The sequence below is a fragment of the Pristis pectinata genome, chromosome 4, assembly GCF_009764475.1.
Source record: "Pristis pectinata isolate sPriPec2 chromosome 4, sPriPec2.1.pri, whole genome shotgun sequence".
In the NCBI taxonomy this organism is placed as follows: Eukaryota; Metazoa; Chordata; class Chondrichthyes; order Rhinopristiformes; family Pristidae; genus Pristis; species Pristis pectinata.
In genome coordinates, this window is record NC_067408.1 from 22,707,887 (window position 1) to 22,723,497 (window position 15,611).

The 15,611-nt window shown below is 40.7% G+C and overlaps 1 protein-coding gene across 1 annotated transcript in view; it reads left to right on the forward strand.

The window, feature by feature from the left end:
- The window catches only part of LOC127569175 (solute carrier family 22 member 5-like), a 46,495-nt gene that overhangs the window by 12,873 nt on the left and 18,011 nt on the right, over positions 1 to 15,611 (forward strand). The window contains exons 3-4 of the mRNA XM_052013565.1: positions 4,893 to 5,047; positions 14,244 to 14,415. Of these exons, the coding sequence (XP_051869525.1) occupies positions 4,893 to 5,047; positions 14,244 to 14,415 (327 nt within the window). The remainder of the gene's footprint in view (positions 1 to 4,892; positions 5,048 to 14,243; positions 14,416 to 15,611) is intronic.

The window sequence follows — 15,611 nt, forward strand, 5'->3', positions numbered from 1 at the left end:
GCCACTTCTCCACCCATCCTGTCTAAATTCCACTGCAACCTACAGCAACCTTCTTCACTATCTACTACACCTCCAACCTTCATGTCATCTGCAGACTTACTAACCCACCCTTCTACTTCCTCATCCAAGTCATTTATAAAAGTCACAAAGAGTGGGGGTCCCAGAACAGATCCCTGCAGAACACCACCAGTCACCAACCTCCAGGCAGAATACACTTCATTTACTACCACCTTCTACCTTCTGTAGACAAGCCAATTCCAAATCCACGCAGATAAGTTTCTATGGATCCCATGCCTCATGATTTTCTGGATGAGCGTACCATGTGGAACCTTGTCAAATGCCTTACTAAAATCCATATACATCACATCCAACCCTCTAACTTCCATCAATTTGTTTTGTCACCTCCTCAAAAAAGCTCAATTAGGCTCATGAGGCACAACCTGCTACTCACAAAGCCATGCTGACTATGTCTATTAAGACTGTACTTCTCCAAATACCTGTAAATCTTGTCCCTAAGAATCCCCTCCAATAGTTTTCCCACCACTGATGTAAAGTTCACTGGTCCACAATTCCCAGGATTATCGGTATTATCTTTCTTGAACAACAGATCACTTGCCATCCTCCAGTCCTCTGGTACCAGGGAGTACTGTGGCCAGGGATGATGCAAAGATCATCATCAACGCCCCAGCAATTTCTTCCCTTGCTTCCCGTAGTAACTTGGGATATATCCCATCCAGCCCCAGGGACCTATCTGATAAATCTTTTCAGAACCTCCAACACCACCTCTTCCTTAACCTCAACATGCTCCAGCACATTAGCCTGTTCTATGCTGACCTCACGCTCATCAATGTCCCCCTCCCTGGTGAACACTGAAGAAAAGTATTCATCAAGGACCTCCCCTACCTCCTCCACCTCCAGGCACATGTTCCCCCTTTATCCCTGAGCAGTCCTACCCTCACTCTAGTCATCCTCCTGTTCTTCACATACGTGTAGAACACCTTGGAGTTTTCCTTAATCCTACTTGCCAAGGCCTTCTCATGTCCCGTTCTGGCTCTCCTAAGTCTCTTCTTAAGCTTCTTCCTGGCTACCTTGTAATTCTCAAGAGCCCTGCCTGGTTCCTAAACCTTAAGTATGCTTCCTTCTTCATCTTGACTAAATGTTCCATCTCTCTTGTCAACCCTACCTTCACCCTACCATCCTTTCCATGTCTCAGTGGGATATACATATCCAGAACCCCATGCAAGTGGTCCCTAAACAACTTCCACATTTCAGCAGTGCTCCCAAGTTCCTGCCTAATATCATCGTAATTAGCCCTCCTCCAATTAAATACTTTCCCATATCATCTGCTCCTATCCATGTCCATGGCTATGTGGTCACTATCTCCAAAATGCTCACCCACTGAGTGGTCTGTCACCTGACCAGGTTCATTGCCTAGTACTAGATCCAGTATGACCTCTCCTCTAGTCAGCCTGTCCACATACTGTGTCAGGAATTCTTCCTGGACACACCTAACAAATCCTGCCCTATCTAAACCTTTTGCACTAAGGAGATGCCAATCAATATTACGGAAGTTGAAGTCTCCCATAACAACAACCCTGTTATTTTTGCACCTTTTCAAAATCTGCCTACTTATCTGCTCCTCTCTGCCCCGGTGACTAATGGGGGGGGGGGGGGTCTGTAGAATACTCCCAATAGAGTGATTGCTCCCTTCCTGTTTCTGACTTCCACCCACACTGGCTCAGTAGATGATTCCTCCACAACATCCTCCCTTTCTGCAGCTGTGATACTATCCCTGATTAGCAATGCCACTACCCCCTCCCACCTCCCCCCCCCAACTTTTACCTCCCTCCCTATCCCTTTTGAAACATCATCTAAATCTAAACCCAGAACATCAAGCAGCCAATTCTTCCCTTGAGATAGCCAAGTCTCTGTAATGGCCACAACATCAATGTACTGATCCATGCTCTAAATTCATCACCCTTATTCTTAATACTTCTCACATTAAAGTAAACACATTTCTCTTTACAATATTTTATTGAATCCATGAAAAAAAATACAGAGCACATGCATCAAGAAAGAGAATAAAATACTACTGAATACGTTGTATTAAATCGTACTTAGATTACAATACTCTAAATTAATAATCACATATAGTAGTTAGTTAATAAAGGAAGAAAAAAATTGAAATATTTTATTATAAAAAAATCTACTCCCACTACCAAAACCCGAAGCTGTTAGGTGCAAAAAACAACAAGGAAAAACTTTTAAAAACGTAACTGTGTCAGCCAATATCTGCATTTTAGTCCCCAAATCAGAGATTTTGAAAATAATTCAAAAAAGGTCCCCACAGGGTTTGAAAGTCTAGGTTAGGTTCAAAAACTGAACAGCGAATCTTCTCTAGTTTCAAGTATGACATAACATCCAGTAACCATTGAGCATGAGTAGGTGGAGTAACTTCCTTCCATTTAAGCAACACGGCTCTCCTGGCTATAAGAGAAATAAAAGCCAGAATATGTAAATCAGAAGCCTTCAAAGTTATATCTTTTTCTCCAACAATCCCAAATAGTACAGTCAAAGGATTAAGTTTAAAATTTATTTTGAAAAGTATAGAAAAAGTATGAAAGACCTCTGTCCAATATTTTTTAAGACTCTGACACATCCAAAACATGTGAATTAATGAAGCCATTCCGTTATTGCATTTGTCACAGTAAGGAGATATATCAGAATAAAAACGGGATAATTTATCTTTAGACAAGTGAACTCTATGGACCACTTTAAATTGAAGGAGAGAGTGACGAGCACATAATGACGAAGTATTAACCAACTTGAAAATTTCATTCCAAGTTTCCTCAGAAATTGACATCTACAAGTCTTGTTCCCAAGCGTTTTTAATTTTATCTAGTGGCACCTTACTCATTCCTAGTAATCTGTCATAAATATTAGATATTGAGCCATCCTGAAAAGGTTCCAAATTAAAAATTACATCTAATAAATTCTTATCAGGGCTCAAAGGAAAAGATTGTAGTTTGAGATCAAAGAAAATTTCTAATTTGTAAATATCTAAAAAAATGAGTTTTTGGTAAATTATAATTGTTCAAAGGAAGAAAGGTTTCCTCCAACAAACAGATCTTGAAAACAAGTAATACCTAATTTGTCCCACTCTTTAAAAACTACATTAGTCATAGAAGGTTTAAAAAAGTAATTAAAGAAAATGGGACTGGACAAAGAAAAACTCAATAAACCAAAATATTTTCTAAATTGTAACCAAATCCTCAAAACATGTTTAACTACTAAATTATCTGTTAGTTTATTTAATGATATTGGAAGTGAAGAACCAAGCAAAGAGATAATAGAAAATTTTTTAACGGAATTAATTTCCAAAGAGACCCATACTGGACGAGCCTCTTAATGAAGTAAACACATTTCAACCCATCCAACTGACTGCATTTGTGTCCTAACCACTGGCTATTCTTCCTTACAGTCCCTCTGAACATTGCATCTATCTTTACACCAACTGCTCCATCATCTGACCTAACACACTGGTTCCTATCCCCCGCCAACCTAGTTTAAACCCTCCCTAACAGCTCTAGCAAACCTTCAATGGTCCCTCTAGAGTTCAGGTGTAACTTGTCCCTTTTGTGCAGGTCATACCTTTCCCAGAAGAGATGCCAATGATCCACACATCTGAAACCCTGCCCCCTGCACCAACTTTTCAGTCTGCCATATCTTCCTATTCTTACCCTCACTAGCACGCAGCACAGGCAGCAATCCAGAGATTACTACCCTTGAGGTCCTGCTTTTCAGCTTCCTTCCTAACTCTCTATATCACTCTTCAGAACCTCATCCCTTTTCCTATCTATGTCATTGGTACCAATGTGTACCATGACTTCTGGCTACTCACCCTCCTTCTTATGAATGCTGTGGACTTGATCCAAGGTGTCTCTGACCATGGTACCTGGGAGGCAACATACTATCTGGGAGTCTCGTTCTCTTCCACAGAATCTCCTGTCTGTCCCACTAACCAATGAATCCCCTATCACTATTGTTCTCCTCTTCTCCCCCATTCCCTTCTGAGCCACAGAGCCAGACTCAGTGCCAGAGACCTGGCTGCTGTGGCTTTCCCCTGGTAGGCTGTCTTCCCAACAGTATCCAAAGTGGCATTCTTGTTATTGAGGGGAACGGCTACAGGAGTACCCTGCACTGACTGCCTGTTCCCTTTCTCTTTCCTGACAGTCACCCAGCTACCTGCATCTTGAAACCTAGGTGTGACTGCCTCCCTGTAACTCCTGTCAATCAACCCTTCAGCCTCCCAAATGATCCAGAGCTCACCCAGCTCCAGCTCCAGTTCCCTAACACGATTTGTAAGGAGCTTCAGCCGGATGCACTTCTCGCAAGTGTAGTCATCAGGAACACTGGAGATCTCTCTGATTTGCCCTGACTGGCATTCCCACGGCTCTAACTGTGCAATAAGAAAGTAAGAGACCTTACGTGAACCTCACCTTAGCCTCTGCTTACCATAACCTCCTGAACCAAAGCCTCGACACTTCCCCTCTCAGCATGGTCACACCCTAAACCTTACCTTTTCTTACCTATGTCTTGTTACTGAAGCATTTTTCCCCAAAGAGCTGCTCTCATTCCCCACAACTGGGCCACTTACTCTGCCCCTTCATGCTGAAGCCTCTTGAGCCAAAGCCAAAGTAGAAGAATAAGTTAATGTGTGCATGGCTGCTTATGTAATTGAGAGAAAGTATATCTCACAGGTACATTAATATTTATGTACATTTACAAATCTGTGATTTAGAATATATTTCACTACATGCATACATTTATATATATATTTGTCAGTAAGTGTGCAATGCTGTACATAATTGAAAGTTTTATTTTGTTTCCAGGTTTGGGAGGAAAGTTGTTATGTTTGGGACGATGGCGATGCAGGTTGCATTCGGTGTGCTTATCACATTCTCACCAAACTGGGAAATCTTCTGCCTGATTAATTTCTTGAAAGGCATTGGTGAGATTTCAAACTTTGTGGCTGCCTTTGTTCTTGGTGAGTTTCTATGCTATTCAGTTCATTTCTTTTTCTACACTTAATAATTCTGTTACTCTTGGTATGAAACTAAGTCCAAGTAACTAGAAAATGGGAGCAAGAGTAACCAATTTAGCCCATCAAACCTATTCTGCCATTTTATCAACCAGATGATTCAACTCCATATCTTTTGTTTTACCGGAGATATATCAAGTTCAAATGAAAGTTAAAAATCAGCTGAGCATCAAGTGTCATTTACGGAAGAACGTTCCATATTTCTTCTGTAGAAGTATTTCATGATATCACTACTGAATGGATGGTTCTAATGTTTAGACTGTCTGCCTTAGTCCAAGACTTCTTGTCAGGCAAAAGTAATTTCTCCCCTTAATATGTTGAAAACTTCTAGTAAATTACCACTTAACTAGAGGGACTTAGATGAATGTGAGGTTAGCGTAGAGCAGGTAAATGTGTTGGAGCATGTCGAGGTTAAGAAAGAAGTAGCATTGGAGCTACTAAAAAGTATTAGGATAGATAAGTCCCCAGGGTTGGACAGGATATATTCCAGGTTACTATGGGAAGTGTGGGAAGAGATTTCTGGAGCATTAACGATGATCTTTGAATCCTCCCTGGCCACAGGAGTGGTACTGGAGGATTGGAGGATGGCAAACATTGTTCCATTGTTCAAGAAAGGTAAAAGGGATAATCCCAGGAATTATAGACCAGTGATTCTTACATCAGTGGTGGGCAGACTATTGGAGAGGATTCTTAGGGACAGGATTTATGAGCATTTGGAGAAGCATAGTCTTATTAGGATTAGTCGACATGGCTTTGTGAAGGGAGGGTCATGCCTCACAAGCTTAATGGAGTTTTTTGAGGAAGTGACAAGACAAATTGATGAAGGTAGTGTGGTGGATGTGGTATATATGGATTTTAGCAAGGCATTTGACGAGGTTCCCCGTGGTAGACTCATTCAGAAAGTTATGAGGTATGGGATACATGGGAAATTGGCTGTGTGGATTCAAAATTGGCTTGCCCGCAGAAGGCAAAGAGGGTGGTTGTAGAAGGGGAGTATTTGGCCTGGAGCTCGGTGACTAGTGGTGTTCCACAGGGATCTGTTCTGGGACCCCTGTAATGGGATTTAGACAGGATGCAGAGCTGAGCAGAGAAGTGGCAGATGAAGTTCAATCCAGAGAAGTGTGAATCGATACACTTTGGAAGAACAAACTTGAAGGCAGAGTACATGGTTAATGGCAGGATTTTTAGCAGTGTGGAGGAACACAGAGATCTTGGGGTTCAAGTACATAGATCCCTCAAAGTTGCCTCACAGGCAGTTAAGAAGGCGTATGGCGTGCCAGCCTTCATTAGCCAGGGGATTGAGTTCAAGAGCCAAGAGGTAATGTTGTAGCTCTATAAGACTCTGGTTTGATCACACTTGGAATATTGGGTTCATTTCTGGTCACCACATTATAGGAAGGATGTAAAAGCTTTAGAGAGGGTGCAGAGGAGATTTACAAGGATGCTACCTGGGCTGAAGGGCATATCTTTTGAGGAAAGGTTTAGTGAGTTAGGTCTTTTCTCTTTGGAGCAACAGAGGATGAGAGGAGACTTGATAGAGATATACAAGATTATGAGAGGCATAGACAGAATGGACAACCAGCATCTTTTCCCCAGGGTGGAAATGGCCAACACTAAAGGTCACCTGTTTAAGGTGTGTGGAGGAAAGGGGAGATGTCAGAGGTAGGTTTTTTTACACAGAGGGTGGCGGGTGCCTGGAATGCACTGCCGAGGGTGTTGGTAGGGGCCAATATGATAGGGTCATTTAAGAGACTATTAGATAGGCACATAGATGAAAGAAATATAGAGGGTTATGGGAGTTGAAGTAGAGAGGGGGATAGATTGAATGTGGATAAGGTTTATTTAGGTTGGCACAACATTGTGGGCCAAAGGGCCTGTACTGTGCTGTACTGTTCTATGTTCTAAATTCCAGGACCTATAAATCTGGTTTGTCTCTTCTCTCCTTGTAATTTAACCTTGAGTCCAGAGTTTTAAAATCCTTCTGCCATGATGGAAGAAGTATTATAACGGTCTGATGTAGCACACACTAACACTATTTTCAACATCAAGTTGTCTCAATATCTCAGTCATCACTCATATTATGGATTGGGTCACGATTGACCTATAGCATGTGCTTTTCACATGTTGATGAAATGCGAGAAGTTTACACAGATCACATAGGAGGCATAGATTGTCACTCCCAGCATGTTCAGAAATCCCCACTAGGTTGGCCCATCAAACTTGTAACAGACCATGCACTTATTCACCATTTTCAGGCCAAGGTCAGCCATTTCATTATGGCAGCATTAAGACTACAAAGATGGGCCACTATCTTCTTTCAATGTCACTATGACATTGAACATTACACTTCAAAACAGAATACCCCTTCAGCTCTAAAGACTCCCATAGTTTCAGAATTTTGTGTACACTGCAAGCTATGGAGAAATTGAAAGGACCACTCAAATAATGCTGTTCTTAGGCAGATACATGAACTTACCCTGACTATGTGGAACGTAGCTAATGTTGATGTCACTGGGGATGACCAACATTTCTACTGCAGAGGACATGAATTGTTAACAAATCAAGGGTATGTTTAGTGGGGATCCCAGATATTGATTCCCAGAGCACCTCAAGAGTAAATCTTACGTGAGCTTTGATTTGGTCATATAATGGTCCACAGGTTTGTTAACCGGTCTAGAGTAGACCAAAATATTGAAGACATGATTGACAGATGTTCAACATTTTCAAAATTGTGTGGCCTAACCTCAGATGACACCAACTCTTTCAAATGAATGGCCTACAAAGCCATGTCAAAGGATCTAAATTAACAAATGCCAGATGGGAGTGGACAAACTTGTCATAATATTAGACAACCACACCAAGTGGCTGGAAATACAACCACTGGATTTTCGCCATGTGATAGGTCTACTGACAAATTATGGTCTACCTCTGAGTCTCATGGGTTTCCAGAAGAACCACTGGCAGACAATAGTTCTGTTCCAGCCAATTATGGTATTTTATGTGCAATAATGGCATAAAACATAGTGTCCTAACTCCTTATCACCTCCATTTCTGTTTGTTGAAACAGTGAAAGCGACTTTAAAACAAAGCAACTAATGGATAGTTCATTGGGTAATTCCTTGTATTACAGAACTATGATCTTCCTATTGAGATACAGGACAACATTCCACTCCACCACTGGGTGACATGTTAGAATGTAAGAAATAGAAACAAGAGTAGGCCATTCTCTTCAAACCTGCTCTGCCTTTTGCCAAGATCAAAGCAGATTATCTACCTCAGCACCATTTTCTCGCATCTCCCTTAATTCCCTAATGTTTGAAAATTGATTGATCTCTGTTTAGAATGACCATGACTGAACCTACATAGTCTTCTGGAATTGGACATTCCAAAGGTTCACCACCCTTTGACTGAAAAAATGTCTCCTCATCTCAGTCCTAAAAGGTCTACCCCTTATTCTGAATTCATGTACTCAGACCCTAAGCTTCACAGTCAGGAGAAACATCCTCCCCACATCTTGACTGTCAAGCCCTCTAACAATTTTGTGTATTTTGAGGAGCTCTCCTCTCAATTTTAAAATCTCTGGAGATTAGAGTCCCAGTTAACTTCATCTGTCCTCGTATGGCAAAGCCACCACCTCTGGAACTAGTTGAGTGAATCTTCACTACACACCCTCTTTGGCAACTACATTATTTCTTGGATGAGGAGAACAAAAATTGTACACAATATCCAGGTATGGCCTTACCAAGGCCTTATATAATTGCAATAATACTTCCTTACTCCTGTGTTCAAATTCTTGTAATAAAAGTTAACATACCATTTGCCCTTTTAATTGCTTGCGGCACCTAAACGTTGACCTTCAGCAAGTGTAAAAAGCATCTGTAGTTCCCTTTGAACATCAACATTACCCAATCTCTCACCATTTAACAAATATTCTGCTTTTCTGTTAAGTGTACCAAAAGTGGATAACCTCATATTTTTCCACATTATGTCCCATTTGCCATGTTCTCAACCACTGATTCAGCTTGTCCATATCCCACTGAAGCCTCTTTACATCCTTCTTTGTACTTGGAATCCTACCTAGTTTAGTATTGTCAAAAAACTTGCAAATACACATCTGGTCCTCTCAGCTAAATCATTGATATAAATGAAATGTGGCTTGGATCAAGGTTAAGCCTAGTTCAGGCAAACTAAGGAGAGCGACTTAGGAAGAAGAAAGGCAGCTGAAGACAGAAATAAAGAAGGTTTTATGTGGGTGCCAAGGTGTAAGTACTTCAATCTTCTGTCCATGGTTGAACATCCAAATGGGACCTAGGAGAAGTCACCAATGTCTCTCAGAGCCAAGAATAACAGTAGATTAGCAAGTGGTTCAGGAAAGTTCTTGTACATCATTTACTATTTGCACATGATTTCCATGATGCAAGATAATGACAGAATAAGGCATGAGATGCAAATTGTGCTAAAAGAGGATGCCACAATAGAATAGGGAGGTGCTGTAATTGAAACATTGCAAAAGAATCCCAGAGAGATCATAGTGAATCCTGAAGTGGAAGATCGATCAGCATCCAGAATGAACACCACAGAGATATCAGTCACACTGGTACTGCTGAGAAAATCCCAGAGAGTGAGGAGACACAGCTGTAGTGCACCTGATTTATAATCCTGCAAATGTACATCTGTAAAAATACTAAAAGGGAGCTGCATAGCACATGTAGTACTAGTTATAAAAGGGTAATTATTGCCTTAAGGCTACTATGTCATTAGCATGTTATTTTGTTAACTGCTGTCTGAGTTACAGCATTGTTTTCAGAAGCTTCCAGAGTGTGTGTGGAGAAGCTATTTGAATAAACAGTCTTGCCTGCTGGAGGTCTTAACTCTTAGGATCCTGTTCAACACTCCACAATATGTCAAACAGATCTTACATTGGTAAAGCATAGCCTGTTTAGACAGTGCTTCTCAGAGAAGTCTGAATAAAAGTATGCATCCTCCTAAAACCAGGGTGGTTAAGATCTTCAGCAGTGGGTCCTTTTCTGGTTGCCAATGGGTGGGCGTTGGTTCTTTAACTTGAGTGGTAAAGGCTATTTGGTCTCAATAAGCAAGAACTGATTGTTTTTCAGACGAGCAAGTTTGAAAATTATTCTGGGAGTTGAAAAACAGGTGTTGAATGATTGCTGATATTATTAAGGCAAATTTCATGGAACTGATTTTCTAATAGTATTGAAAATCCCAATGGAAAGAGGGATTAAATTTCCTTTTAGGCAGTTTTGCTCTGCTCTAGGTTAAACCCATTGAAAATTGCACAGCACCTTTTTTAACATTGTGGGCATGAGATTATACAAGTATCATTCTGGTGAATCTGTGCTGTACTGCTTTCAATATCACCTGGAAGATGTGGTGCACATAACAGTTCCTAATACTCCAGATATGGTCTAACCATGCTTTGTATAGCAGTAGTATAACTCTGTTCCCTTGTACTCCAATCCTTCAAAAATGAAAATCAGCATTTCATTGGACTTTTTGATTACCTCTGTATCTGTACATTACATTATATTGACCTATAAATGTGGACTGGGTTTAGAAAAAATGACTCTTACAATGCCAAAGAAAAATAGTGCTGTGTAGTTGAAAATGGGGTTAACCCAGAGTAGAGCAAATTTTTCAGGGCTCAACCCCTGACTTTTCATCAGGAATTTTAATTATGCTGCAGATGTCCTTCTAGTCAACCCAATGACATCATCATGTACTGTTGTGGTTGAAGAGCCACACTGAGTCTGGAACCTTCTCACCTGATCATCTTGATAAATGTTCTTGTTAGGCTTTGTACTCTCTGGTTTCTTTTGAGGCTTTGGTTCTCACACCATTCCTCTTACTGGGGTCAGTGATCCACCCTACGCATGGTAGCTGAGCAATAACAGTGCTGTGAACTTTATGTTTCTATAACGATGTGTTTACACTGGAGAAAGTGCAGAGGAGATTCACCAGGATGTTGCCTGGAATGGAAGACTTTAGTTATGCGGAGAGATTGGATAGGCTGGCTTTACTTTCCCTGGAGCAAAGAAGGGCGATATAAAATTATGAAGTGTAGATGGGGTAGATAGTCAAAATCTTTTTCCCCTGGTAGGAATATCAAAAACAAGAGGGCATAGGTTTAAACTGAGAGGAAGGAGATTTGAGAGGTAACTTTTTTACACAGAGAGTGGTTATTATCTGGAACATGCTGCCAAAGGAGGTGGTGGAATTGGATACAATTACTACCTTTAAGAGCCATTTAGACAGACATTTAAATACAAGGCAAAGAAGGTTATGGCCTCAATATGGATAAATGGGATTAATGTAGATGGCTTGGACATGGTGAGCCAAAGGATGCGTTTCAGTGTTGTACAACTGTATGATTCTACGTAACTCAAGACATTCATCTGTACTTCCATGTGGACCCATATCCATGGTGCTTCTTTCAACAATTTCATGCACAGAATAAAATGAGCGATATGGATGGTCGGATATGAGTGAGGAATTAATCTTTTATTTTGAGTCATTAGTTGCATGAATAAGCACCATAAATGTCACATTAAACTGTGGGATGGTTGTTTTCTTTGTCTTCAGATTAAAATCCATGAAATTAAGTGCGATTTTCTGTAATTTAACTGTTAATTTACAGTCCCATCACCAAAAGAGTGCAATCCTTTAAAATAGACATCTGTCCTGTTAATCAGCACATCCCTGGCATTTTTTTTTAACTTGGGGAAGTTAATTCATGACTCAATTATAAGCTTTTGCACTCTTGTAGAAGGTAATTCCTTGTTAATATTTATCTATTGCACTTAGAAGTTATCATGATTCTGTGAATATTTTGTTTGTTCCAAATGTTTATCTCATTGTTCCAGTGCTTGTCCTTTGGTCTCTAATTATTTCTCTACATGGATAAACAATCCCTAAGTTGTTGAATGCAGGGTTTTTAACATTTTTAACAAGTTATTCAGCACTTATTTAGCACTCAAAATTTCAGTTTTGCCACAAATTTTTGGTACTAATCTCCTCATCTAAATCCTTGCCTCATAATTAATATTATTACTTTCTTACTCACTTTCATTATTACTTGACCCTGTCTTCATCTCCTCTTCCTTAAATTCAAGGGATAAAAACTCGAATAAATAATGATTAATTTAAACATTTGCTGTGTGAGTTTGACAGAACCACATAAAACAGTGTTAGATTCTACACTTATTTGCCAAATAGGCTCTCTGTTCCAAGATCATCCAACGATGCAAAAATAACACCTGCATTTTTCTCCATTGTTAGCCGTCTTCTTAAATCCCCTTCCACCCCACCTTCAGCAATAGCACATGCAATGAGTTTATGGACTTCTTAGCCAGTAGGATTGAGGCCATGCTGCATGCTGTCTCTGCTGCGTTCCTTCTTTCTTCTAGCCCACGATGCCAAACTGTTAATATTCACACAGGCTCTAGTCCCAAACTCACATCCTTTCTTACTTTCTCTCCCACCTTCCCTCATGCCCTCCAGCAACTCATCTTGCCTAGGAAACAACTCTTGCTGCTTTAACTCTGTTCCCATTGAACTCCTGACTGCCCTACTTTCCTTCCTGGAGTACATAGCAATCCCACCCTCAAAATTGCTTTGACAGCTGATTAGTGCACAAATATACTGTATGCTTACTGGCCATCACAGTGTCTTCTAAGATACTGAGGAATAGTGGTAAATTAAACAAAGACAGACATTTCATTTATGCAAGTGCCTACAGATATCTGTGAGCATTTCTCTGCTGTGTGCTGCTAATACTTAGGTAAACAGTTTCAAGTAGATTCTAAAACAAAGCACCAAAAACTCAGAGCAGTAGTTCACATGCCAATTGGTTGAACCAACCAATCTTGTAAATGTTGCACCAGTTGTTAAAGAGATTGGATATTTTCAGAAACATTCAAAAGCACTAACAAACTATTAAAAATTGAACTCTTCCCTATTATGTGCTGCTTTTTATTTCATCTCTTTGCTGTTTGATCAGTGATTGATTAGGGTGCTTCACACAGCTTGGCTTATAGGTTAACCAGATAATGTAATATTGGCATACATTTTTTAGTTGAATATAGAAGTTACTGAGTTACAGTGAAGTAAAATGAACTCACAATGCCCTGAACCTGCTAAGAACCATAGAACCATAGAACCATACAGCACAAAACAGGCCCTTCGGCCCACCATGTTGTGCCGTCCATCAAACCACCCTCACACTACCTAACCCCTTCCTCCCGCATATCCCCCCATCCCACACTCCTCCATATGCCTATCCAACAAGCTCTTGAACCTGTTCAATGTATCTGCCTCCACCACCACCCCAGGCAGTGCATTCCATGCACCAACCACTCTCTGGGTGAAAAACCTCCCCCTGACATCACCCCTGAACCTCCCACCCATTACCTTAAAGCCATGACCTCTCGTCTTGAGCATTGGTGCCCTGGGAAGGAGGCGCTGACTGTCTACTCTATCTATTCCTCTCAATATTTTATATACCTCTGTCATGTCTCCTCTCATCCTCCTCCTTTCCAGTGAATAAAGCCCTAGCACCTTAAGCCTCTCCTCATATTCAATACTCTCCAATCCAGGCAGCATCCTGGTAAATCTCCTCTGCACCCTTTCCAATGCCTCCACATCCTTCCTATAATGAGGCGACCAGAACTGAACACAGTGTGGCCTAACTAGAGTTTTGTAAAGCTGCATCATCACCTCGCAGCTCTTAAACTCAATCCCGTGAATTATGAAAGCCAACATCCCATTGGCCTTTTTAACTGCTCTTTCCACCTGTGAGGCAACTTTCAATGAACTGTGAATATGAACCCCCAGATCCCTCTGCTCCTCCACACTGCCAAGTACCTTGCCATTCACCCAGTACTCTGCCCTGGAGTTTGTCCTTCCAAAGTGTACCACCTCACACTTCTTTGGATTGAACTCCATCTGCCACTTGTCAGCCCAGCTCTGCATCCTATCAATATCCCTCTGTAAGCTCCGACAGCCCTCCACACTATCCACAACACCACCTATCTTGGTGTTGTCTGCAAACTTACTAACCCAGCCCTCCACCCCCTCATCTAAGTCATCTATAAATATCACAAAAAAGCTTGTTCTCTTCTTGCAGGATCCGAACTTCTTGCGAAATCCTATCGGGTTGCATACTCTACAGTTGGAATTGGCATTTTTTATGCATTGGGCTATATGTTCTTGCCTTTTGTTGCATATTTCATAAGAGGATGGCGGATGCTGATATTGACCCTGGCTCTCAGCTCTTTGTTGTACCTTCCTTTGTGGTGGTATGTAGACATTTCAACCTTAAACCCATTTAATTAGTAGGCTATGACCTTACATTGCTGGATGTCCCTGGGATTTATTCTGACCAATATAATCAAAATAAAAGTTGTTTTTGGATGGGGCTGGGTATGAAAGTAACTTCGGCAATTATTATAGATGTGCAATAACATCTCCTTGATTGTGCTATGTGACCCCCAATATTAAATCAACTTATTGCATCTGAATTAGTTAGATTCCTCACAAACACAAATTTCTTTACAAATCCTCACATTTGTAAGATTTACCAATTGATACTTAACCTAACTCAAGGTGTTATTGTGACTACAACAAAGATTAGTCACTTCACCTTTCCCAGTGTCTGGCTTCAGCACCCAGTGGCACTTATGTTGTCATGCAGGCTGATAAGCATATGAGATTGAACCAAAAGCAAAAAACTACTGATTCTGGATTTTTTAAGTTAATATTTTTTTTATATCCATGCATGGATTGCAGCCTATAAGTAACTATGGTGAATGGATTACAGCAGTTCACAGAAAAGCTTTGTACTGCAATATCATGGTAAAAGTAAGCACAGTTTGAATATTCTGTAAAACGTCAAAACATCAGTAGAATGTAACCATGAGTCCTAAAGTCATCCATATTATCCACCTTGCTGTTTGTGTGGAGTTTGCATGTTCTCTCTGTAATCATGTGGGTTTCCTACAAGTGTTCTGTTTTCTTCCCACATTGCAAAGATGTACAGATTTGTAGATAAATTGGCCACTGTAAATTGCTCCTAGTATATAGGTAAATGGTGGAATCAGTGGAGAGTTGATGGGAATAGGATATAGGAAAATTAGTGGGGAGTGAGATTGCTCTGTGAGGTGAAATGGACTTGGGGGGCTGAATGGCCTCCTTCCATGTTGCAAGAAAATATGGGAGGGGGCAGACTTCCCTTTCTTATTGAGGAAGCTTCACCACATACAGTAGAGATTTGGCTTTGTGAAATGGGGGGGAGGGCACGGGGGGGTCCTTTATTAGGACCTGAAGGATTGGCTGTATGGCTAAATGCTGACAACTTCACTAAATTCAATCACGTATTATTAGGAATGCTGCCTGATGAAAATATGCTTGTACCATTGCAATTAGATTGAGACCTAAAATCACAATCCTAGTGCACTGGCATGAATCAGCATGGGTGAAGTACACTGTGCTTTAT